At 42.9% G+C, this 27651-nt stretch overlaps 1 protein-coding gene across 1 annotated transcript in view; it reads right to left on the reverse strand.

Moving 5' to 3' along the window:
- LOC140185918 (protein-glutamine gamma-glutamyltransferase 2-like) overlaps positions 1-27651 on the reverse strand; it is a 67187-nt gene that overhangs the window by 12023 nt on the left and 27513 nt on the right. Inside the window, exons 7-9 of the mRNA XM_072239720.1 lie at positions 13806-13932; positions 2803-2906; positions 2075-2317 (exon numbers count right to left, since the gene is read on the reverse strand). Coding sequence (XP_072095821.1) covers positions 2075-2317; positions 2803-2906; positions 13806-13932 — 474 coding nt within the window. The remainder of the gene's footprint in view (positions 1-2074; positions 2318-2802; positions 2907-13805; positions 13933-27651) is intronic.

The following is a 27651-nucleotide window of genomic DNA, read 5'->3' on the forward strand; positions in this document are numbered from 1 at the left end:
GAACCCATACGGGTGCCCATAGCAACACCTTTAGTTTGGAGGAAGTGGGAGAAGCCAAAGGAGAAATTATTAAGAGTAAGGACTAATTCCGCTAGACCGAGCAGAGTGGTGGTAGAGGGGAACTGATTAGGTCTGGAATCCAAAAAGAAGCGGAGAGCTTGAGACCTTCCTGATGAGGGATGGAAGTATATAGGGACTGGACATCCATGGTGACAATAAAGCAATGGGGGCCAGGGAACTTAAAATCATCGAAAAGTGTCACGAACATAGGTAGGAAGGGATTGAACAAGGGGGGATAAAACCGTGTCGAGGTATGCAGAAATGAGTTCGGTGGGGCAGGAGCAAGCTGAGACAGTAAGTCTGCCAGGACAGGCAGGTTTGTGGATCTTGGGTAGGAGGTAGAAACGGCGGGAACTATAAGGTTGGTAGCAGTGGATGGGAGATCCCCTGAGCGGATAAAGTCTGTGATGGGCTGGGAGACAATGGCCTGGTGCTCCTTAATGGGGTCACGATCGAGGGGTAAATAAGAGGAGGTATCCACGAGTTGTCACTGTGCCTCGGCAAGGTAGAGGTCAGTGCGCCAGACTACAACAGCACCCCCCTTATCGGCAGGTTTAATAGTAAGGTTACGATTAGTGCGGAGGGAGTGGAGAGCAGACCGTTCAGAAAGAGTGATGTTGGAATGGGAACTAGGTACGGTGAAGTCGAGACGGTTGATGTCTTGTCGGCAGTTAGCAATAAAGAGATCCAGAGCGGGGTCTCCATGAAGAGGAGGAGGGTTGAAGATGGGAGAAGGGGTCATCGGTGGGGGTGGAAGAGTCCTTGACGAAGAAGTAGGCTCGGAGACGGAGAAGGCGGAAGAAGAGTTCCGCATCATAGCGAACGTGGAACTCGCTGAGGTGTGGGAGAAGAGGGCCAAAGGTGAGGCCCTTACTGAGGACAGAGCGTTATGCCTCCAACAGTTGAAGTTCAGAGGAGATGGTAAAGACCTGGCATGGATGACAGCTGGGATCAGAGGAGGGAGGGGGGAGGCTGTGGGTGTCAGTGGAGAGGGTAGGGTTGGGGTAAGAGGAAGATGGAGCCTCTGAGGGCCCAGAAGCTGACGGTGGGATCTGAGGGAGACGGGGTTGCAGAGTGGTGGTGGGGGAAGGGGAGACAGGAGTCACAATAGCAGCACATAAAGACCCGGCCTGGAGTTCAAGGCTGGAGTCGCAGTTGGTGGTTGCGCAATTGCTTTGAAGGTGTCCATGGTCGTTGCTGGATTCCGGGTTTTGAATATGCCCTGAGGTGTTGGAACCAGCGAGATCAATGGCAGCGACCGCAATCTGAAGTTCATGCCTGCTAGCATCAGGGCCAGCAGACTCTGGGGTCTGCAGATGTAAGATCTTGTGATCTTTGCCTAACATGACAAAGTCAAAAAAACGGCGATTGCAGGCATGGATCCAACGGAGGATGAAATAACGGGTAGGACCATTACAGACGGTGAAGAAAGTGTCCCGAAGGTGTGGAAGGGTCTGGGATAGGGACACCAAGTACCTCCTCATGGCGGAGAGGGTCGCCTTCAGAGCTTGACGGGAGAAGCGACGAGAGGCAGAGTCAATAAAATGTGAGAACCTGGGATCCTCAGAAGGTCCAAATTGAGAGGCTCAAAAACGAACCCTAAAGCCAACTGGAGTAAGTTGGCGACGGAGGCACATTCCAAGAAAGGGTATATGGCTGTGATAGCGAGTCTGTGTCAAAATGTGGTTGAAAAGTTGAAGGTCAAAATGTGGTCGAAAAGTTGAAGATCCCGAAACGTCGACTGTACCTCTCCCTAGAGATGCTGCCTAGCCTGCTGCATTCACCAGCAACTTTGATAGAAAGCATCCTAACTGGATGTGTAACAGCTTGATATGGCAACTGCCCTACACGTGACTGCATGAAACTAGAGTGCTTTGGGAACAACTCAGGACTTCATGGTGCTATTTTTCCATATTTGCTATGAAATGTGAATTTTTAATGTTGTATTATGATGTACTGGAGTAATAAACAATTCCAGCAAGTATATTTTCTGACAGGTATTTCCTTTGCTTACCCTCGGGATGCTTGTAATTGCGTGTGATGTTTTCACGATCATTACTGCCGCAGCTCTTGGTGCTGATACATTTGCCCACACGTTGAGTATCAACAGCTGTCTTTACTTTTCTGCCATCCCTGCATCTTAACCATGTTACCACATCTGCATTGACCTCCGCAAAAACAAAAGGAACATCATACTTCATCTCCACTGCCCCATCTTGAATTGCTTTCACTGGGGCAGGTCCACAGCAGTAAATTCCTAAAAAGAAAAGCATGGAAAATGATTGAGAAAAAATAATCAGTCAATGTAAGAATTATCTTCAATTTAACAAGGCCCTTCCAGAAGCCCAGACTGCCTAGAGGTGTTTAGAAATGACACACTGCTATGAATTTGCAAGGCTCCACTTTCATGCTTTGCTTTTCTTGCTATGCAAGATCATTGAAATAATTGTGAACCCTCACATCTGGAAGCTGCAAAAATGACATGAAGACATTAGATTTTGGTATTTATTGTGTCAACTTACCAACTAAAAGACAAATTCCTCTGAGAAGCTAAAACCAAATAACCCGTTACTGATCATATCAGAGTAACTAAGTCAGGATTACGAAAAGAGATGAAATACATTAGGAGAACTATAATCCTGATGCAAGATCTTGCAGTTGAATTATTTTACGAACTTTCTTTGCCATTGGCTTTTATATTTATAGCCCATGCAATGAACCAATATTTTATTTTAGTCACACCATCACTCTTCTCCTGCGGAGTTGGGTCCAGAGCCTGCCATCCATCATAACCTGGCTTTAGGTCATTTCGTGCCATCCAACTCTCCACCCAGACGTGGAAGTTCCTGCATCATAGGAAGAAGTGTCTTAGCAAACTTCATAATAGCAACACAGATACTATAGGTGTTTGGTTCATTTCCTGGTTACACTAGACACTAGTCACAAATTCAGTCTCTTTCATTTCAGTAAAAAGAAAGTGAACATTTCCTTTTACAAAGTGAACTCCAGTCTTTATCCTAAAGCATTTATACCTACTCCCAATAACGTATTTGTGATAGGTCTGATATATTTTTATCTCTCAGTTGAAAATGTATTCAGCAGGACTTTGAATGATGAACTGCTCAAAGAGCAAAGCATGTAAAATAAATATTTCAGAACTATTTGTGGGGAAGATCAGATTTCTAGCAATGTCCTCTCAAAGTTCAAAGTAAATTTGTGATCAGAGTATATAGAGTGCCTTTAAAAGCATTCACTAACCCTGCCCTCCCCCCCCCCGGAAGTTCTCTTGTTTTATTGTTTTACAACATTGAATCACAGTGGGTTTAATTTAACTCTTTTGATGCTGATCAACAGAAAAAGATTCTCTTATGTCAAACTGAAAACAGATCTCTACAAAGTGAACTAAATTAATTACAAATATAAAACACAAGATAATTGTTTGCGTAAGTATTCACCCCCTTCAAGTCAGTATTCAGTAGATGCACCTTTGACAGTAATTACAACCTTGAGTCTGTGTGGATAGGACTCTATCAGCTTTGCACATCTGGACACATTCCCATTCTTCTTTACAAAACTGCTTAAGCTTTGTCAGATCGCATGGGAATCGTGAGTGAACAGGCCTTTTCAAGTCAAGCCACAAATTGAGGTCTGGACTCAGACTTGGCCACTGCAGGACATTAATTTTGTTTATAAGCCATTCTGGTGTGGCTTTTGCTTTATGCTTAGGGTCATTGCCTTGCTGGCAAACAAATCTTCTCCCAAGTCGCAGTTCTCTTGCAGATTGCATCAGGATTTCTCTGTATTTTGCTGCATTCACTTTACCCTCTACCTTCACAAGCCTTCCAGGCCAGCCGCAGTGAAGCATCTCCAGAGTATGATGCAGCCACCAACATGTTTCATGGTAGGGATGGTATGATTTTGATCATGTGATAATTTAGTTTGATGGCCAAAAAGCTCAGCTTAAACCATAGAACCTTCTTGTAGTCTCCCTCATGTCATGCCTTCTGGCAACCTCTAGCCAAGATTTCATGTGAGTTTTTTTCAACAGTGGCTTTCTCTTTGCCATTCTCCAATAAAGCTGTGACTGGTGAAGCACCCAGGCAACAGTTGTTGTATTTGCAGTCTTTCCTATCTCAGCCACTAAGCTTGTAACTTCTCCAAAGTTGTCATAGGTTATTTGTAGCCTTCCTCACTGGTCCCCTTTTTGCACGGTCACTGATTTTTTGAGGACTGTCTGCTCTCGGCAGATTCCCAGCTGTGTCATATTCTGACTTGTATCCATCTCCAGATTTGTGCTTTTCATGATGTAACTATGAAAATGGACAAGGGAGAGCCAGTGGAAGTAGTGTACCTAGACTTTCAGAAAGCCTTTGATAAAGTCCCACATAGGAGATTAGTGGGCAAAGTTAGGGCACATGGTATTGGGGGCAGAGCACTGACATGGATTGAAAATTGGCTGGCTGACAGAAAACAAAGAGCAGTGATTAACGGGTCCTTTTCAGAATGGCAGGCGGTGACCAGTGGGGTACCGCAGGGTTCAGTGCTGGGACTGCAGCTGTTTACAATATACATTAATGATTTAGATGAGGGAATTAAAAGTAACATTAGCAAATTTGCCGATGACACAAAGCTGGGTGGCAGTGTGAAATGTGAGGAGGATGTTATGAGAATACAGGGTGACTTGGACAGGTTGGGTGAGTGGGCAGATGCATGGCAGATGCAGTTTAATGTGGATAAATGTGAGGTTATCCACTTTGGTGGTAAGAACGGGAAGGTAGATTATTATCTAAATGGAGTCAAGTTAGGAAAAGAGGAAGCACAACGAGATCTAGGTGTTCTTGTACATCAGTCACTGAAAGCAAGCATGCAATTACAGCAGGCAGTGAAGAAGGCTAATGGCATGCTGGCCTTCATAACAAGGGGAATTGAGTACAAGAGCAAAGAGGTCCTTCTGCAGCTGTACAGGGCCACACCTGGAGTACTGTGTGCAGTTTTGGTCTCCAAATTTGAGGAAGGACATTCTTGCTATTGAGGGAGAGCAGCGTAGGTTCACAAGGTTAATCCCCGTGATGGCGGGACTGTCATATGTCGAAAGATTGGAGCGACTGGGCTTGTATACTCTGGAATTTAGAAGGCTGAGAGGGGATCTTATTGAAACATATAAGATTATTAAGGGATTGGACACGCTGCAGGCAGGAAGAATGTTCCCGCTGATGGGTGAGTCCAGACCCAGAGGCCACAGTTTAAGAATTAGGGGTAGGCCATTTACAGCAGAGTTGAGGAAAAACTTTTTCACCCAGAGAGTGGTGGATATATGGAATGCTCTGCCCCAGAAGGCTATGGAGGCCAAGTCTCTGGATGCTTTCAAGAAAGAGATGGATAGCGCTCTTAAAGATAGCGGAATCAAAAGTTATGGGGCTAAGGCAGGAACTGGATACTGATAGTGGATGATCAGCCATGATTACAGTGAATGGCGGTGCTGGCTTGAAGGGCCGAAAGGCCTATTCCTGCACCTATTGTCTATTGTCTATTGATTTGCTTAGAGTGTTCTTTTATCTTCATGGTGTAGCTTTTGCCAGGATAATGACTCACCAGCAGTTGGACCTTCCAGATACAGGTGTACTTTTACTACAATCAATTGAAACACCTTGGCTGCACACTGGTGATGTTCATTTAACTAATTATGTGACTTCTAAACCAATTGGCTGCACCTGTGATGATTTGGTATGTCATGTTAAAGGGGGTGAATACTTACGTAATTATTTTGTGTTTTCTATGTGACAGGGTCCTGAATGACCCCTAAGAACTGTGGTTTTGAAAAGAGGGAGAGAGAGAGTTGTCCAACACAGACACCTTGTTAAAAGAGAGAGAAAGAAGGAGAGAGAGAGGCGAAGACTGCTTTGAGATGGTGTTATGGTTTTTTGGCAGCATGTTTATACTTTCTACAAGGACACTGGCAGCTTCCAAGTTCTTACAGAGAGAGAGGGGAGGAGCCACTTGATGTACAGTTGGTATTCAGTACGGTGAGATAAATAGAAGGTCAGTTGTTAGACCTACAGATACATGGTTTTGGACACTGAATGAGCTTTGGTGTGCCCACAGAAAAGGTGGGTTTTGGAGGATCGATCAGGAGAATCGATCAGTGGCTCTCGCAGTGTGAAAAGGGTGTGACCGGTGGGGAGTTATTCGTGTGTCCGACCCTCGCCTGGGTTGATAACTCTACCACAGATGAACGGTCCTCTTTCTTGTGGTCACAGTCGGTGACTTCTAAAAGATTTCGGAGGACAACGGGAAGATTGACGGTGTCAGCTCATCTGAAGACTCAAATCTCTCTCTCTCTCTCTATCCCTCTACCACTACTCAACTCAATACCACAAACTGAACTGAAATTTATTTATCTTTGTAAGACTAGTTACCCCTAGACTCGAAGAAGCTTGGTTTACATATATATTTCCAAACTTACTTATATATAATCATTGCTAGCCTGTTTTATATATCTAGTTTTATATTACTGTAATGCGTAGTTACTAATAAATACCATTAGTTAATAGCAATACTGGACTCGAAATTGTTTTCCATTTCTGCTGGATCTTTAACCTGTCACGGGTTACGTGACAAAATTGGGGCCTGCATATCCGGCATTTGAATGAGTTGTGGGAGGCTTGTCTGAATTGATTGGGGGAAAATCCCTTTTGATTTGTTTGTGTGGAAAAACAGCAGAAATGGACATCAGTGTTGAGAGGTTTCTGTTGGAACCAACCCCTGAAGAACTGGATGATGCTAAGAGTGATGTGCTGTTGGGAATTGCTCAAAAGTGAAGACTAACGGTGACCACAAGAATGAGACAAGCTCAGATGCAGACGATAATAGCTCAGCATTATATAGCTAAGGGAAAGTTTGATGAGGAGGTGTTGGAGTTATTCGCTGAGGGTAAGGTACTTACTGAGACTGAGGTTCAGCTGCAATTGAAATTGAAATAAAAACAGCTCGAGGCTGATGAAGCAGAGAAGTAGAGGATCCATGAGGCTAGAAAGGCAGACAAACGCAGAGAGTTTGAGAGGGAGATGGTGTGGCAAGGAATTCCAGTGCCAAGCCGTAGTAGGGAGCCGGTTGTACCATTTAATATTAGCCAAGAAATTAAATTGATACCTCCATTTGAGGAAACAGAAGTCGATAGGTATTTCCTACAATTTGAAATAGTGGCCATGAATCGGAACTGGCCAAGAGATCAGTGGGCTGTTCTGTTACAAAGTGTGATTAAAGGGAAGGCCCAATGAGCGTATTCGGCGTTGTCTGTTGTAGACGCAGATGATTATGATGTAGTGAAAGGTGCTGTACTTAAAGTTTACGAGTTGGTCCCAGAGCCATACAGGCAAAGGTTCCAAAATTTGAGGAAGCGTTGGGACCGCACGTATTTGGAGTTTGACCATGAGATGCAGATGTACTTTGATCGCTGGTGTACCTCGAAAGGGGCAAGTGAGGATCTTGACAACCTGAAAGAGTTGATATTGATTGAACAGTTTAAAGGTTGCGTCCCTGATGGTATAAGGACGTACTTAGATGAGAAGGAGGCAGTGACACTGTCAGAGTCTGTTAGATTAGCAGACAAGTATGCCTTAACTCATAAGGTTAGGTTTTTTCCGAATAGGAGTTACCAAAAACGTAGTAGAGATAATGCACCGGCTAAACCAGAAAGTAAGACAGGGACTAGTGACAAAAGTAAGGAGGAAGGAAAGCAGTCGGGGGGAAAACTTCCCAGTTTCAAGTGTTACTTTTGCGGGAAACCTGGTGATGTGGTGTCCAATTGTTTTGCTATGAAGAGGGAAAAAGGAAAAGAGAAAGAGAAAACCCCAAATGCCTGCGTTCAGACGGTTAAAACACTGCTGAAGAAGGAGTGGTCCGACGGAGTTCAAGAGGAACTCGAGAGATTTACTTCAAATGGGTTTGTGTCTCTAAAGGAGGGGTCAACCCCAGTTCCAGTGAGAATCTGGAGAGATACTGGAGCTTTTCAGTCCCTGGCATTAAAGAGTGTTTTGGAATTTGGTGCTGCGACAGAGACTGGTGAAGTGAATATTATCAAAGGTATTGGAAAGGGGACTGGGGCCGTGCCTTTGCATAAGATAGTTTTGAAATGCGAATTGGTATCCAGACCAGTCACAATAGGGGCGTGATCTGAACTACCGATAGACCATGTTGATGTCTTACTTGGTAATGACCTTGCAGGTGGAGATGCTTACCCTGCAGTTTAGCTCACAAGTAAGCCTGCTGCTGCTGAAGACCCACCCATAGATGCTGATGTGTATCCCGCATGAGCAGTAACCAGAAGTATGTTTAAAAAGTCTGCTGATGCCAGTGTTGATTTATCTAACTTTCCTACCGTCCCTATACCAACAGGACTTAGAGGGTAGTAAGACTGAGGAGAGTAAGGAGGATGAGAAAGACTTGTCCTTATAAAGGAAGGAATTCATAGAGGAAAAAAATAAAGATCCTGAAACTGTGGCTTTAAAAGAGACAGCTCTCTCTGAGGATGAAATTCAGAAAGAGACAGTGGGATATTACCTTAAAGATGGGGTGTTGATGAGAAAGTGGAGACCAGCCACTGTGCCTGAAAGTGAGGATTGGGCTATTGTGCATCAGGTAGTGGTTCCAAAGGTTTACAGGGCTGAAATTTTAAACTTGGCCCACAAGATGCCTTTAGGTGGACATTTTGGAGTGAGAAAGACAGTGAGCAGGATTATGAAGGAATTCTACTGGCCTAGTTTAAGAAAAGATGGTGTGAATTTTTGCAGGACTTGCCATACCTGTCAGGTTGAGGGGAAACTTAATCAGGATATTCAAGTAGCACCACTTAAACTGAACCCTGCTTTTGGTGAACCTTTTTCTAGGGTCATAGTGGATGGTGTTGGCCCATTGCCAAAGACTGCAGCTAGTCATCAGTATGTGCTAACTGTTATGTGTGCTGCATCTAGGTTCCCTGAAGCGGTATCTCTGGGAAACAACCAGGCCAAGACTGCGGTAAAAGCATTCAGTAAGTTTTTCACACTGGTAGCTCTGCCCAGAGAAATTCAATTTGACCAGGGTAGTAACTTTACTTCGAGAACATTCCAGGGGATAGTTGGAGAATTGGGAGCTAAGCACATTGTGTCATCTGCATCTCACACAGAGGGAGCCTTGGAACAGTCAAGTCCACTCTTAAGACCATGATTAAAACATGTTGTGTGAAAAATGGGAAAAATTGGGATGAGGGGGTTCCCCTACTCCTATTTACTGTTAGAGACTTAATTCAAGAATCCCTGGGGTTCAGTCCTTTTGAATTCATTTTCAACCATAGGCCCAAAGGACCTTTGACCCTACTCAGAGAACTGTGGTCTGATTTGGAAATGTGTGTCAGCGTATTAGATTATGTTTTGAAATTCCAGAAAAGATTTAATAAGGTTTGTGACCTTGCAAAGGAAAGTTTGCAGAATGTTCAAATTAAAATAAAACACTTGTTTGATAGGATGGCACTTGGGAGGATTGTTATGAAAACAAATGGAGTCGTGAAGGCTGGGAATGAGGTGCAAAATCATTTTAACCCGCTGAATCTAGTATCATCAAGATTTAAGAATTCCATTGTTTTGAAAAATATTACTGATAAGGTCCATCAGTTGGAATCTACACCTCAAAAACGATTGAAAGAATTAATTAGCAAGCATAAAGATTTATTCCCTGACATTCCAAGACGGTGTACAACTGAAGTGCATGACGTCGTTGTAAATTCAGCCCAGACGATCAAAGAGCATCCTTACAGAATGAATTTAGAGAAAAGTAAAATGGTTGAACAAGAAATTGGAAACAAGAAGGAACAAGGAAAGAGAGTGGATGACTGTATTGATACAGTGGGGAAGGCTAAATACCTTACAAAGATTGACCTGTTAAAAGGATATTGGTGTGTTCCTTTAACAGAGAAGGCCAGAGAAATATCAGCATTTGTGACACCATCTGGACTGTATGAATACAACGTTTTAACATCCGGGTTAAAAATGCTCCAGGGACACTTCAAAGAATGATCAATTCTGTGATTAGAGGGTTAGAAAACACAGGGGCTTATATTGATGATTTAGTGGTCTGGAATGACACAAGGGAAGAGCATATTGCAGTGGTAGAAAAACTGATTTGAAAGGCTGTCCAAGGCTAATCTTACTGTGAACCTCGCTAAAAGTGATTTTGGTCATGCCACAGTTACATATCTGGGTTATGTAGTAGGCCAGGGCCAACCAGCTCCTGTACCGGCCAAGGTTCAAGCTGTTGCTCAGGTTCCTGTTCCGTCCAGCAAGAGAGCTTTGAGAAGGTTTTTACGAATAGTTGGGTATTATCGTAAGTTTTGTAAGAACTTTTCAGACATCGCTCGCCTCCTAACGAAACTCCTAGGGAAGAGGGTAAGATTTGTATGGAGTGATCTTTGCCAGGAGGCATTTTAATGCCTGAAAACCATCCTGTGTTATCATTCTGTGCTCAAAGAACCTGATTTTTCCAAGCCATCTTCTATAGCGACAGGCGCTAGCGATGAAGCTGCTGGGGCAGTACTGTTACAGAAGGGTGTGGATGACATTGAACACCCAGTAGTTTATTTCTCAAAGAAATTTAATGCGCATCAGAAAAAATATTCCACTGTTGGAAAGGAATTACTAGCACTTATTTTGGCTTTACAACATTTTGAGGTCTATGTTTGTCCTGCCCAGAGACCACTTGTGGTTAACATGGATCACAATCTGTTAGTGTTTCTAACTAAGATGAGGGATAAGAATACGTTATTAAATTGGAGTCTGATATTGCAAGAATATGACTTAGAAATCAAACATGTGAAAGGTACTGACAACATTATAGCTGATTGTTTATCTAGCTGTTAAATTAGAAATTGTACATATTTTTGCTCTGTTATCTGATGACTATACATGCATTGTTTTAAACTTTGTAATTTACATTTAAACTAAAATTTTGACTGCATCAAAATTTTTTTCTAAAAGGAAGGGGGTGTGACGGGGTCCTGAATTACCCCTATGAACTGTGCTTTTGTAAAGAGAGAGAGAGTTGTCCAACACAGACAAATTGTTAAAAGAGAGAGAAAGAAGGAGAGAGAGAGGCAAAGATTACTTTGAGATGGTGTTATTGTTTTTCCGCAGCATGTTTATACTTTCTACAAGGACACTAGCAGCTTCCAAGTTCTTACAGAGAGAGAGGGGAGGAGCTGCTTGATGGACAGTTGGTACTCGGCACGGTGAGATAAATAGAAGGTCAGCTGTTAGACCTACAGACACATGGTTTTGGATACTAAATGAGCTTTGTTGTGCCCACAGAAAAAGTGGGTTTTGGAGGATCGATCAGGAGAATCGATCAGTGGCTCTCGCAGTGCAAAGACGGTGGGGAATTATTTGTGTGTCCAACCCTCGCCTGGGTTGATAGCTCTACCACAGAAGAACGGTCCCCTTGTTGTGGTTACAGTCAGTGACTTCTAAAGGATTTCGGAGGACAACGGGAAGATTGACAGTGTCAGCTTACCTGAAGACTCAAATCTCTCTCTCTCTGTCTCTCCATCACTACTCAACTCAATACCACAAACTGAACTGAACTTTACTCATCTTTGTAAGGCTATCTATTTACCCCTAGACTCAAAGAAGTTTGGTTTTCATAGAGGGAGTACAAAGAAGGTTCACCAGATTGATTCCTGGGATGGCAGGACTTTCATATGATGAAAGACTGGATGAACTAGGCTTATACTCGTTGGAATTTAGAAGATTGAGGGGGGATCTGATTGAAACGTATAAAATCCTAAAGGGATTGGACAGGCAAGATGCAGGAAGATTGTTCCCAATGTTGGGGAAGTCCAGAACGAGGGGTCACAGTTTGAGGATAAAGGGGAAGCCTTTTAGGACCGAGATTAGGAAAAACTTCTTCACACAGAGAGTGGTGAATCTGTGGAATTCTCTGCCACAGGAAACAGTTGAGGCCAGTTCATTGGCTATATTTAAGAGGGAGTTAGATATGGCCCTGGTGGCTAAAGGGATCAGGGGGTATGGAGGGAAGGCTGGTACAGGGTTCTGAGTTGGATGATCAGCCATGATCATACTGAATGGCGGTGCAGGCTCGAAGGGCCGAATGGTCTACTCCTGCACCTATTTTCTATGTTTCTATGTTTCTATATATATTTCCACACTTACTTATATATAATCATTGCTAACCTGCTTTATATATCTGATTTTATATTACTGTATTGCGTAGTTACTAATAAATACCATTAGTTAATAGCAATACTGGACTCCCAAGTGTTTTCCATTTCTGCTGGATCTTTAACCCATCATGGGGTATGTGACATATACTTATAATGAATTTAGAGCACTTTGTAGAGATGAGTTTTCACTTTGACATGAAAAAATCTTTTTCTGTTGTTCAGTGTCAAAAAAAGTCAAATTAAATCCATTATGATTCAATTTTGTAAAAATAAAATATGAAAGCTTTCGAGGGAGGTGAATTATTTTTATAAGCACTGTATTTAATGGAGAGCTTTATTGATTCTTGATTAGTCAGGGCATGAAGGGATACAAGCAGAAGGCAGGAGATTGGGGCTGAGAGGAAAAGTGGATCAGCCATGATGAAATGGTGGAGTAGGTGTGATGGGTCAAATGCCTAATTCTTAGAGTCTTATGGTCATCCTTGACTGTGTCCCCTTCCAACCAGCTTTGGCCATCTCCTGTCACATGCCTCTGTAATTCACTTTACTCCACTGTAATACTGGTATCTGATATATCCCTCTCAAACTGCAGGGGGAATTCTATCATATTATGATCACTGCCTCCAATTTTCTTTCTTTGTTTGCAGTTCCCTAATCAAATCTGGTTCATTACACAACTCGCAGTCCAGAACTGCCTTTTCCCTAGTAGGCTCCACCACAAGCTGCTCTAAAACAGCCATCGTGTAGACATTCTACAAATTCCAGCACCAACCCAATCTACCTGCAGATAGAAATCCCCCAAGACATTTTTCTTATATACTGTCAAACTTTCTGGCTTATATACTGTCTCTCAAAGGTTACGGCGAGAAGGCAGGAGAATGGGCTTGAGAGGAATAAATAAATGAGCTACAATGAAATGGTGGAGCAGACTTGATTCTTTAAATAGCCTAATTCTGCTCCTATGTCTTATGGTCATATGGCATATACCCTCAAGGCACAAGTGCCATGAAAACTAGCCAATTTCAACAGCCTCGCAATACATTATGAACAAGACAAACATAAATTGACATAAGTTTACATAAACCGAAGAAGATGGACACCATTTTAATGTCCATGTGGACATTATATACATACCAATGTGTCTTACAACATGAAGACTTTCACTCAAGTTATATATTGCCACCATCCCCAAAATCAAGTTAACCCTTTCACCACAATTGCCAAGGAAAATAAAAATCTTTGAATACTTGAAGAAATAGCACAATGTTCTATGAGTATAAATGTTCACCTCAGACAGAGCAGATGCACATTTGTACAGAAAGTAATGGATTAAATGTGCTTGATGGATGTTGGTCTCAAATATTGGATCATAATTTCTGAAGGATAAATATCCAAGAGCTTAAACTAACATTTTCACTATAGACTGAAATCTTGTACACTGTCTAATCCAATAGTTTTGATTATTAGTTTCAATTTGAAGTAATAACAATTGAAATTATTCCTGTATTAAATTTTAATTAATACCATTGTGACTCACCATATTTGTTCACCAAGCAGTTTTCCAGATTCATCTATTACTTCCTCGATAGTTAAGTTGCCGTTTGTGTCGTGAGCAGAGTTAAAGTTTGTGACAACTCGTGAAGGAATTCCCAGGCATCTCAAAACTGCAGGAATGTAAAAGAAATGGAATTGACTAGAACTGCTGAAGAATCATCCACTATACTCTGATAGAGGGATTATTGGGGTTAGTCCATGTAGCAATTAACTGATTTCAGGCACTGGTCTTCAGATTCAGATATGCATTGAAGATAAAATCTGAAAGAATGGGTAGGCAATGTTGAGTTAAATTCATTTCTTGTGTGTATTTGGGTGCTTATATACGGGAACACGAGGTATCACAAATATGGAGAGCTGAACTGGTAGATATAAAAGTAGTGTGTGTACGCGTGCATGTGTGTTTATTTAACAGGCAAAACTTGGTGAGATGCAGCCACCAGTTGTGAAGGATGGTTATTGAAGGTCTGGGCCTCCTTCTTGCTCCCTTTACACCCATGAATGTGCTGCTGCACACAGCTCCAATCTGCTAATCAAATTCACAGATGACACGACTTTGATCAGCATTATTTCTAGCAGTGATGAGACAGCCTACCGAGGAGAAACTGACACCCTGACACAGTGGTGCTAAGATAACAACCTCTCCATCAATGTCCAAAAAACAAAAGAGCTGATTGTGGATTACAAGAGGAACAGAGACAGGATTGGCTCGATCAACATCAATGGGTCTGCAGTTGAGAGGGTGAGTAGTTTCAAGTTCCTCGGCATACACATCATCGATGATCTCACCTGGACTGCACACACCCGCTTTGTGGCAAAAAAAAGCACAACAGCGTCTCTCCTACCTCAAGTGACTGAAGAAGTTCGGCATGAACTCCCAGATCCTCAAGCCCTTCTACAAGGCACCGTTGAGAGCATCCTGACTGGCTGTATCACTGCCTGATACAGGAACTGCTCCAACCTTGATCACTGGGCACTGCAGACAGTGGTACCGACAACCCGACACATTTGTGGATGTGAACTTCCCTCCACTGAGGACATTTATGGCAGCAGGTGTGTAAAAAAGGCCTGGAAGATCACTGGGGACACCAGTCACCCCAACCATAAACTGTTTCAGCTGCTTCTGCCTGGCAAATGGTACCACGGCATTAAAGCCAGGACCATCAGACTACAGAACAGCTTCTTTCCATAGCAATTAGACTTACAGATTTACTTGTCTGTACATTGCAACGGAGACAAAAAGCAAAGATTTTTACTCCCTCACATTGTGGGATGGATGTAAGATTTAAATAAATTTTAATTCTATGCACACCAAAAATCATCAATCAAATCCACCAAGGACATCAAGGCATTGAAAACTATTGCCTAAGAGCAAGACAAACCAGCTGGTGGCCTGCTCTGCACACTGCTGGACTATTGTTCCTTTAGTGAATTGTTTTGAAATCCAAACAGCTTCACCACTCCTGAGTGGTGACAAAGACTTTGCTCTGTGTCTGAGATCATGCATGCTCTTGATTTTCTCACATGGTGCTGTCCCAAAATTTCTCACCATGGGAGATTATGTAAAGTGGTGTGAAGCATGCAGAAAACTGCACAAAATTCATGCTGAGTCTTTCTGTCTCACAGAATTCCCAATCTTTTTGTGGCAAATGGCAGGCATAGAGATTTTCAAAGTGAAAGGAGACAAACTGAAAAGATTTCATTGCTTCGGGTGTGATAGAATCGGAGGGACAAGAGGGGGAGGTGCTGCATTGCTTGTCAGAGAAAATATTACAGCGGTGCTCTGGCAGGATAGATTAGAGGGCTCATTTAGGGAGGCTATTTGGGTGGAACTGAGGAATGGGAAAGGTGCAGTAACACTTATAGGGGTGTATTATAGAGTACCTAATGGGGAGCGAGAAGTGGTGGAGCAAATTTGTAAGGAGATACAGGTGTACCCCGCTTTTCAAACGTTCACTTTACGAAACCTCACTGTTACGAAAGACCTACATTAGTACCCTGTTTTCACTTTCAGAAGGTGTTTTCACTGTTACGGAAAAAAAGCAGCGCGCGATAAAAGGCAGCGCATGCCTCGAGCAGCCGCTCTCCCCAGATTCGGAACTGCATTCTTGTCGGCATTGCTTAAACACGTGCCTGTGAGCAGCCGTTTGCAAGATCAGTTCTAAGGTATCAGAAAAGCCTGAAAGAGCTCGTAAGGGTGTTACACTTAGCGTAAAACTAGACATAATTAAGCATTTTGATCGTGGTGAACGAGTAAGGACAATGTGAGTTTGGCTTGTGGAAGCTGACGAACATGATGTTGAAGAGGTTTTGGCATCCCATGACCAAGAACTGACAGATGAAGAGCTGATGCAATTGGAAGAAAAAAGGATAAAAATTGAAACCAAATGAGTAATGATAAAGTACAACTTTAATTTTGAAAGGGTACGTCGGTTTAGGGGATATTTGCAGGATGGTTTGAGTCCTTACAAAGAACTGTGTGATAGAAAAATGCACGAGGCTCAGCAGTCAAGCAAGCCTTCCACATCAGATAACGAACCTTGACTTTCGTCATCGAGGCGGGCAGAGATAGAAGAAGATGGGTTGCCTGCTCTAATGGAAACAGACGATGACAAGGTGACACCCCAGTGTCCCACCACCCCAACCCCCAGGCCACAGACAGATACCGATTAGCGGAGAATACAACGGTAGCTGGGAGACACACAGCACATCTTTAAGAAAAAAGCCGAAATAAACATGCTAATTAATTAGGTGCCGCCGACAAGTAATTGTCGGCCCAGATCAGAGACAACGCAATCGGAAATTGGCACTGATCTGGGCCAACAATTACAAGCCAGGAGGCACCTAATTAATTAGCTTGTTTATTTCAGTTTTTTTCTTAAAGATGTGCTGTGTGCCTCCCGGCTACCGCTGCATTCCTGCATGCTTCATGGCAATGTATCACTCGGCAGCCTGGAGGGTGGGGGCCACTGCACCATCCCAACCTGCGACGCCTCAGCCTAACACACCAACATCAGTGTGCTCGGCGCTGTCTTCCTAATTCCAGTAAGTGATACTACACTGTACATACATTATTTCTACTTTATATAGGCTGTGTATTTTTACATGTTATTTGGTATGATTTGGCAGCTTCATAGCTTAAAGGTTATTGGAGAGCGTGTTCTTGCCAACAGCGCTTGCGTGAGATTTTCTGCCAACAGCGCTTGCATGAGATTTTCGCTATGGAGAACAGTTTAATAATGATTGTGGAAAAGTATTTCTTCTTTATATAGGCTGTGTATTTATCATATCATTCCTGCTTTTACTATATGTTACTGTTATTTTAGGTTTTATGTGTTATTTGGCATGATTTGGTAGGTTGTTTTGGGTCTGCGAACGCTCACACAATTTTCCCATATAAATAAATGGTAATTGCTTCTTCGCTTTACGACATTTCGGTTTACGAACCGTTTCATAAGAACGCTCTATCTTCGGAGGACGGGGGAAACCTGTAGTAGATATTTGTGGTAAGCACAAGGTTGTAATTGTGGGAGATTTTAATTTTCCACACATAGACTGGGAAGCTCATACTGTAAAAGGGTTGGATGTTTTGGAGTTTGTAAAATGTGTGCAGGGTAGTTTTTTGCACCAATACATAGAGGTACCAACTAGAGAAGGGGCAGTGTTGGATCTCCTGTTAAGAAATGAGATAGGTCAGGTGACGGAGGTATGTGTTGGGGAGCACTTCGGGTCTAGTGATCACAATGCCATTAGTTTCAATATAATTATGGAGGAGGATAGGTCTGGACCCAGGGTTCAGATTTTTGATTGGAGAAAGGCTAACTTTGAGGAGATGCGAAAGGATTTAGAAGGAGTGGATTGGGACAAATTGTTTTATGGGAAGGATGTAATAGAGAAATGGAGGTCATTTAAAGGTGAAATTTTGAGGGTACAGAATCTTTATATTCCTGTTAGGTTGAAAGGAAAGGTTAGAAGTTTGGGAGAGCCATGGTTTTCAAGGGATATTGGAAACTTGGTTCAGAAAAAGAGAGGTATCTACAATAAATATAGGCAGCATGGAGTAAATGAGGTGCTCAACCAATATAAAGAATGTAAAAAGAATCTTAAGAAAAAAATTAGAAAAGCTAAAAGAAGATACAAGGTTGCTTTGGCAAGTAAGATGAAAATAAATCCAAAGGATTTCTACAGTTATAGTAACAGCAAAAGGATAGTGAGGAATAAAATTGGTCCCTTAGAGAATCAGAGTGGACAGCTATGTGCGGGGCCAAAAGAGATGGGGGGGATTTTGATCAATTTCTTTTCTTCGGTATTCACTAAGGAGAAGGATATTGAATTGTGTAAGGTAAGGGAAACAGGTAGGGAAGTTATGGAAACTATGATGATTAAAGAAGAGGAAGTACTGGGACTTTTAAGGAATATAAAAGTGGCTAAGTCTCTGGGTCCTGACAGGATATTCCCTAGGACCTTGAGGGAAGTTAGTGTAGAAATAGCAGGGTCTCTGACAGAAATATTTCAAATAGCATTAGAAACGGGGATGATGCTGGAGGATTGGCGTATTGCTCGTGTTGTTCTATTCTTTAAAAAGGGTTCTAAGTGTAAACCTAGTAATTATCGGACTGTGAGTTTGACGTCAGTGGTGGATAAATTGATGAAAAGTATTCTTATAATTATCTGGATAGAAAGGGTCTGATTAGGAAAGGCCAACATGGATTTGTGCATGGAAGGTCATGTTTGACAAATCTTATTGAATTTTTTGAAGATGTTACTAGGAAAGTTAATGATGGTAAAGCAGTGGATGTTGTCTATATGGACTTCAGTAAGGCCTTTGACAAGGTTCCACAAGGAAGGTTAGTTAGGAAGGTTCAATCGTTAGGTATTAATATTGAAGTTGTAAAATGGATTCAGCAGTGGCTGGATGGGAGACGCCAGAGAGTAGTGGTGGATAACTGTTTGTCAGATTGAGGGCCAGTGACTAGTAGTGTGCCTCAGGGATCTGTACTGGGTCCAATGTTGTTTGTCCTATACATTAATGATCTTGATGATGGGGTGGTAAATTGGATTAGAAAGTATGCAGATGATACTAAGATAGGTGGAGTTGTGGATAATGAGGTAGGTTTTCAAAGCTTGCAGAGAGAGTTAGGCCAGTTAAAAGAGTGGGCTGAATGATGGCAGATGGAGTTTAATGCTGATAAATGTGAGGTGCTGCATCTTGGTAGGACTAATCAAAATAAGACATGCATGGTAAATGGTAGGGCATTGAAGAATGCAGTAGAACACGGGGATCTAGGAATAATGGTGCATAGTTCCCTGAAGGAGGAATCTCATGTGGATAGGGTGGTGAAGAAAGCTTTTGGTATACTGGCCTTTATAAATCAGAGCATTGAGTTGGGATGTAATGTTAAAATTGTACAAGGCATTGGTAAGGCCAAATTTGGAGTATTGTGTACAGTTCTGGTCACCGAATTATAGTAAAGATGTCAACAAAATACAGAGAGTACAGAAAAGATTTACTAGAATGTTACCTGGATTTCAGCACCTAAGGTACAGAGAAAGGTTGAACAAGTTGTGTCTTTATTCTTTGGAGCATAGAAGGTTGAGGGGGGACTTAATAGAGGTATTTTAAATTATGAGGGGGATAGATAGAGTTGACGTGGATAGACTTTTTCCATTGAGAATACGGGAGATTCAAACAAGAGGACATGAGTTGAGAGTTAGGGGGCAAAAGTTTAGGGATAACATGAGGGGGGAACTTCTTTGCTCAGAGAATGGTAGCTGTGTAGAATGAGCTTCAAGCAGAAATGGTAGAGGCAGGTTCGATATTGTCATTTAAAATAAAATTGGATAGCTATATGGACAGGAAAGGAATGGAGGGTTATGGGCTGAGTGCAGGTCAGTGGGACTAGATGAGGGTAAGCATTCGGCATGGACTAGAAGGGTCAAGGTGGCCTGTTTCCGTGCCTTAATTGTTGTATGGTTATATGGTTAAATATCTCCTCACATGATTACAACTCATGGAATGTTGAAGTGTCCAAGCTGTCCTCTCCATCCTCAGCAGCAGTTATACAGCACCTGAAAGCTGTATTCACTTGCCATGGAATACCAGAGACTCTTGTGTCAGACAACAGTCCAGAATCACAATCAGAATCAGGTTTATTTTCATCGGCATGTGATGTGAAATTTGTTAACTTAGCAGCAGCAGTTCAATGTAATACATAATCTAGCAGAGAGAGAGAAAAAAATGTAATAATAAATAAGTAAATCAATTACGTATATTGAATAGATTATTTAAAAATGTGCAAAAACAGAAATACTGTATAAAAAAAGTGAGGTAGTGTCCAAAGTTTCAAAGTCTATTCAGGAATCGGTTGGCAGAAGGGAAGAAGCTGTTCCTGAATCACTGAGTGTGTGCCTTCAGGCTTCTGTATATCCTACCTGATGGTAACAGTGAGAAAAGGGCATGCCCTGGGTGCTGGAGGTCCTTAATAATGGACACTTCATTTCTGAGACACCGCTCCCTAAAGATGTCCTGGGTACTTGGTAGGCCAGTGCCCAAGATGAAGCTGACTAGATTTACAACCTTCTGCAGCTTCTTTCAGTCCTGTGCAGTAGCCCCTCCATGCCAGACAGTGATGCAGCCCGTCAGAGACGCCAGAGAGTAGTGAGCAGCTATAGAAGTTTTTGAGTGTATTTGTTGACCTGCCAAATCGCTTCAAACTCCTAATAAAGTATAGCGGCTTTCTTGCCTTCTTTATGACAACATCAATGTGTTTGGACCAGGTTAGATGCTCAGAGATCTTGACACCTAGGAACTTGAAACTGCTCACTCTGTCCACTTCTGATCCCTCTATGAGGATAGGTATGTGTTCCTTCGTCTTACCCTTTCTGAAGTCTACAATCAGCTCTTTCATCTTACTGACGTTAAGTGTCAGGTTGTTGCTACAGCACCACTCCACTAGTTGGCATATCTCAGTCCTGTATGCCCTGTCATCATCACCTGAGATTCTACCAACAATGGCTGTATCATCAGCAAATTTGTAGATGGTATTTGAGCTATGCCTAGCCACACAGTCATGTGTATTCAGAGTAGAGCAGTGTGCTAAGCACACACCCTTGAGGTGCGCCAGTGTTGATTGTCAGCGAAGAAGATACGTTATCACCAATCTACAATTCAGCTGCTCAGAATTCAAAATCCAGGAGTTTGAAAAGCAGACAAGTACCCACAGGCAAGTGGAGAAGTGGACAGAACAGAGCAAACTGTTAAGAGTCTCCTACTGAAGACAAGATACCCCTACAAACCACTGTTAGCTTATCACTTCACACCTCTTGTGAATCTTGCAGTCCATAAGAGCTGTCAATGGGCCGGAGACCGACAATAAGCCTGCCCGTTCTTCCTTCCCTTCTCCAATCTCACTTACTGGACTTAGACAGAGCGAGAAATTTTGAGACAACACAGCATGAGAAAACGAAGATCATGCATGACCTCGGACATAAATAATGTCTTTGTGGCCACTCAGGAGTGGTGAATCTGTTTTTGGGTTTAAAATCAATCCACCAAAGGAACAATTGTCCAGCAGCATGCACCACGGTTGTTTGTGATCAGAACGTCACAAGTGAAATCAGGTGGTACAGGTGTGCGTTTCTATAGTTTCAAAGTCCATAAAAGGAAGATAAAGAAATAGAGTGGCCTGACCCTTATAACAAGGGCCACTTACTTGGGGTGGACACACCTGTTCAAGAATCTCCATCCACTCCAACACTTCCAGGACCTATACCAGATATGGTCGTTTATCTGCCCCACCACAGAGATATACTGCACAGCCTAATAGCTTAGGGCAAGTGACTAAAGAGGCAGAATAATCCTCTCACTTTGCGGAGTATTCAGCTAGTCTACCCTGACCTCCATCAGATTTAATGCTTTTTTAAATGTTGAAAGCATTTCGCAAAATGAAGTATTTTTTAAAAACTCAGTGAAGAAAAGGAAGAAAACAAAGAGAGTGAGACATTGTTAAAAACAAAGAGAAAGACAGTTATAATGTTGACAATTCTTTTTTTGTTTGTGTAAGGAGTATGAGTTATGTACTGTGGATAAAGTGAACTGAGTCATGCAATTTCAGTGACTATAATTTCAATGCAGTTCTATGGTCAAGAAGTCTGTACCTAGTTTTTCTACCTTTTTCAGGAATGGGAGATGTAGTGGTGGTTAATAGAGTTACTCCTATGCCACTCAGTTAGCCGCTCCCACATGGGAGGCGTTAATGTACTGTACAAGCAGCATTATCAATAACGTTCAGTTGAATTTCCCGCAAGGCTGACATCTTGGGATGCTCTGCCCTACCCATCAATATCGAACACAGCTGCAGGTAAGAGAATTAAGAGGCCAGATTGATTCCTTCTTCTTCTATTCTCCACTGATGTTGAGTTGAGATACAGGAAAGAAATCGAGCACCTATGACATGGTGTCACAGCTACAACCTTTCCCTCACTATGAGCAAAACAAAAGAGCTAGTTACTGCACACAGAAAGGGGTGGTACACATTGTCCTGTTTATATCAATGGTGCTGAAGTTGAGGGGTTTGAAAGTTTCAAGTATCTAGGAATAATCATCATCAAAGGCCTTATTAGTCTGACCACGTTGATGCCACGTATAAGAGAGATCACCAGTGCCTTTCTCCCTCAGGAAACTTGATCATGGACAAGGATAGATCTGCTCCTAGGGTTGACGTTCTGAACTGGAAGAAGGCCAAATTTGAAGAAATGAGAAAGGACCTAAAAAGCGTGGATTGGGACAGGTTCTCTGGCAACGATGTGATTGGTAGGTGGGAAGCCTTCAAAGGAGAAATTTTGAGAGTGCAGTGGTTGTATGTTCCTGTCAGGATTAAAGGCAAAGTGAATAGGAATAAGGAACCTTGGTTCTCAAGGGATATTGCAACTCTGATAAAGAAGAAGAGGGAGTTGTATGAAATGTATAGGAAACAGGGAGTAAATCAGGTGCTTGAGGAGTATAAGAAGTGCAAGAAAATACTTAAGAAAGAAATCAGGAGGGCTAAAAGAAGACATGAGGTTGCCTTGGCAGTCAAAGTGAAGGATAATCCAAAGAGCTTTTACAGGTATATTAAGAGCAAAAGGATTGTAAGGGATAAAATTGGTCCTCTTGAAGATCAGAGTGGTCAGCTATGTGCGGAACCAAAGGAAATGGAGGAGATCTTAAATAGGTTTTTTGCGTCTGTATTTACTAAGGAAACTGGCGTGAAGTCTATGGAATTAAGGGAATCAAGTAGTGAGATCATGGAAACTGTACAGATTGAAAAGGAGGAGGTGCTTGCTGTCTTGAGGAAAATTAAAGTGGATAAATCCCCGGGACCTGACAGGGTGTTCCCTCGGACCTTGAAGGAGACTAGTGTTGAAATTGCAGGGGCCCTGGCAGAAATATTTAAAATGTCGCTGTCTACAGGTGAGGTGCCGGAGGATTGGAGAGTGGCTCATGTTGTTCCGTTGTTTAAAAAAGGATCGAAAAGTAATCTGGGAAATTATAGGCCAGTAAGTTTAACGTCGGTAGTAGGTAAGTTATTGGAGGGAGTACTAAAAGACAGAATCTACAAGCATTTGGATAGACAGGGACTTATTAGGGAGAGTCAACACGGCTTTGTACGTGGTAGGTCATGTGTGACCAATCTATTGGAGTTTTTCGAGGAGGTTACCAGGAATGTGGATGAAGGGAAGGCAGTGGATATTGTCTACATGGACTTCAGTAAGGCCTTTGACAAGGTCCCGCATGGAAGGTTAGTTAGGAAAATTCAGTGGCTAGGTATACATTGAGAGGTGGTAAATTGGATTAGACATTGGCTCAATGGAAGAAGCCAAAGAGTGGTAGTAGAGAATTGCTTCTCTGAGTGGAGGCCTGTGACTAGTGGTGTGCCACAGGGATCAGTGCTGGGTCTATTGTTATTTGTCATCTATATCAATGATCTGGATGATAATGTGGTAAATTGGATCAGCAAATTTGCTGATGATACAAAGATTGAAGGTGTAGTAGACAGAGAGGAAGGTTTTCAGAGCCTGCAGAGGGACTTGGACCAGCTGGAAAAATGGGCTGAAAAATGGCAGATGGAGTTTAATACAGACAAGTGTGAGGTATTGCACATTGGAAGGACAAACCAACGTAGAACATACAGGGTTAATGGTAAGGCACTGAGGAGTGCAGTAGAACAGAGGGATCTGGGAATACAGATACAAAATTCCCTAAAAGTGACGTCACAGGTAGATAGGGTCGTAAAGAGAGCTTTTGGTACATTGGCCTTTATTAATCAAAGTATTGAGTATAAGAGCTGGAATGTTATGATGAGGTTGTATAAGGCATTGGTGAGGCCGAATCTGGAGTATTGTGTTCAGTTTTGGTCACCAAATTACAGGAAGGATATAAATAAGGTTGAAAGAGTGCAGAGAAGGTTTACAAGGATGTTGCCAGGACTTGAGAAACTCAGTTACAGAGAAAGGTTGAATAGGTTAGGACTTTATTCCCTGGAGCGTAGAAGAATGAGGGGAGATTTGATAGAGGTATATAAAATTCTGATGGGTATAGATAGAGTGAATGCAAGCAGGCTTTTTCCACTGAGGCAAGGGGAGAACAAAACCAGAGGACATGGGTTAAGGGTGAGGGGGGAGAAGTTTAAAGGGAACATTAAGGGGGGCTTCTTCACACAGAGAGTGGTGGGAGTATGGAATAAGCTGCCAGATGAGGTGGTAAATGCGGGTTCTTTTTTAACATTTAAGAATAAATTGGACAGATACATGGATGGGAGGTGTATGGAGGGATATGGTCCGTGTGCAGGTCAGTGGGACTAGGCAGAAGATGGTTTGGCACAGCTAAGAAGGGCCAAAAGGCCTGTTTCTTTGCTGTAGTTTCTATGGTTTCTATGAAACCAAAGATATTTGGCATTTCCCCTTTAACACAATCTTTTTTTATTGATCCAGACTGGAAAGCATCCTAACGAAGTGTCCTGACGAAGGGTCTCGGCCTGAAACGTCAACTGCACCTCTTCCTAGAGATGCTGCCTGGCCTGCTGCGTTCACCAGCAACTTTTATGTGTGTTGCTGGAAAGCATCCTATCCAGATGCATCACATCTTGTTACGGTACTGCTCTGCCTACGATTGCAAAATCGCTGCAGAGAATTGTGGACACAGCTCAGCACATCAGGAAAACCACCCTCCCCTCCATGGATTCTGTCTACACTTAGCGCTACCTCGTAATCAAATACCTCACTTATGCATTCGCTCTGATCACAATATAACTTGGTATGATCAGGCAGAATATACATAAACCTGAAAGCAGGTACCTCCAGGCTTAAAGATAGACCTAGAACAAAGAACCTTATAGCACAGTACAGGCCCTTCAGCCCATGATATTGTGCTGACGTTTTATCATGTCTAAGGACAATCTAACCCATCCCTCCTACATAGCCCTCCATCTTTTCCATTATTTATGTGCCTATCTAAGAATTTCTTTAAAATCCCTAACATAGCTGCCCCTACCATGTAAACAACATCTACTGATGCTCCTTTGTCTATCCTGCTTGTTACTTCCTCAAATAATCCATACTGACTGGGGCCTACAAGTGAGGAAATTGAAGATCCAGTTGCACAGGGAGATATCAAGGGCTAGGTCTTGGAGCTGTTACGTACCCCATAACTGGGTTGGCAAACCAGCAGAAATGGATCACTCAGTTGGAGTCTGGATTACTAGAACTAAGAAAATTTTAATAAAGAAACAAGCATCACAGTAATCGAAAGGATAATAAATGCAACAGTTCAGCAATGATAATCACACATGTGCACAGAATTTAAAATAACAGCATCAATCAAGCTCTATCGTTGTCTAGGGGTAAATGACCAAATTTCAAAGTGACACAAAAGTTCAGTCCAATTTAGTTCAGTTCGCAGTAATCATTGCCATGGCGATCGACAACGTGGGGGGAGGGAGAGAGAGAACGGGAACGACTGATCATTCAGAAACGGCTTCCCCTCACAGACCGGCGATATTGCTCACAAGCAACTTTCGGGGGTCCTTGGTGATGTCACCTGAGGTCACCGACTGTGACCCCTCCTCCAGATGCGGTCGATCCTCTGCAGTGAACCCGGCCCCCAAGCAAGGGCGGACACACACCGGGTTCCCACTGATCGTACCTTTCCACCCTGTGCGTTGTCCGGTACTTCCCACCGACTCGTGAGAGGCGCACCGCTTCCAGGGTCTCGCTACCTCGGGTGTCGTGTGTGTCCTGCCTTAGCGAACCTGTCCCTTTTTATCCCCCTGCTGGGGCATTGCCTGTCCACCACTTCAAACAGTTCAGGGTTCAAAGGGGGAGCCGCTCCAGACAGCTCTCTCCCCCGTCCCTTCATTACACATCTCCAGATGCTGCTCCATTGTCTTCCTTATCTCTCTCTTGAAGACAGGTGGCAGACCAACTGCTGATCACACAGGACAGCTAACATCTTATCTATGTGTATTCTCGTCACAGAGCTTAGTGGTTAGTTTTGAGGGGATGATAGTGTTGAATACTGATCTGTAGTTAATGATGATGATACAAAGATAGGTGGGTGGGTGGGGGAAAAAGGTGGCGGTCAGGAAACAGCAAGTCTGCAGAAGGACTTCCTTGACATCACCGACATGAAAGGAGAGGGCAGTACGATGGCGGTGCGATTGAATGCAGCAACCTCCTTGGGTCTAACCAAAGGTGTGATTGTTTGTCCTTCATGTCTTTTTTTAGATCACAAGACACTGCTGGATACTATGAACATCAGGTACTGTGGGTCTAGCCCGTTTGCAATGGAGCTGGACTTGTTGCGCACCATATTGCAACGTGTTCAGCCACCGAGGGAAGAAGGCATCAGTAGCGCATGGACACAGTGCGTAACCTAATGGACGATCCAATGATTGTCATGGACGTTTTTATTGTGATTGCTCGGTGGATTGCGTTCAGCTGCAGCTGCACTGCAAGATGTGGGGAAATATTTCAGGCTGCTCTGGCAGAACAGTGGCTCCAGGACAGTATCCACGCACTATCAATCTACAGAACTCTACACTCAGAATCTTCAGCAGTAGTTTTTCATTGTAACTATGATTTTTCTGCTATCGTAATTATATATGCTTTTTGTGCTGTGTGCTATGGTTCTGTGTTTTGCACCTTAGCCCCAGAGGAAAGCTGCATCATTTGGCTGTATTCATGTGTATAGCTGATTGGTAATTAAATTTGAACTCGTAGAGCATTCTGAGGTATGCAGCTTCATGCTCTACGTGTTCCAGAGCTGAGTGAAGAGCCAATGAAGTGGCATTTGCTGATGACTTGTTATAGCAGAGTCAACATTTGAGCAGATCCTCAGGCAGGAGTTTATATATTTCATAACCAGCCTCTCAAAGCATTTCATCACACTGATGTAAGCACAACTGGAAGGTAGTCATTGAGGCGGGTTACCTTGTTCTTCTTGGGCACCAGTATGTTTGAAGCCTGCATGAAGCAGGTGGGGACCTCAGTCTTCAGAAGCAAGAGTTTGAAGATGTCAGTAAACACTCCAGCCAGTTGATTAGCAAAAGTCTTCAGTACTTGGTCAGGTACATCGTCCAGGCTAGATGTTTTCCGTGGGTTCACCATTAAAGGAAGGCTCCCAGAACAGGTTCCTGCAGAACACTACTGGCCGCTAACCTCCAGGCAGTATATGCTGTACGTACTACCACCCTTTATCTGCCATGAGCAGGCGTGTTCTGAATCCATGCAGCCAAGTTTGGATCGCATGCCTCCTGACTTTCTGACTGAGCCTACCAAAGGGAAGCTTATAA

Source organism: Mobula birostris, chromosome 2 (assembly GCF_030028105.1).
Source record: "Mobula birostris isolate sMobBir1 chromosome 2, sMobBir1.hap1, whole genome shotgun sequence".
Classification (NCBI taxonomy): Eukaryota; Metazoa; Chordata; class Chondrichthyes; order Myliobatiformes; family Myliobatidae; genus Mobula; species Mobula birostris.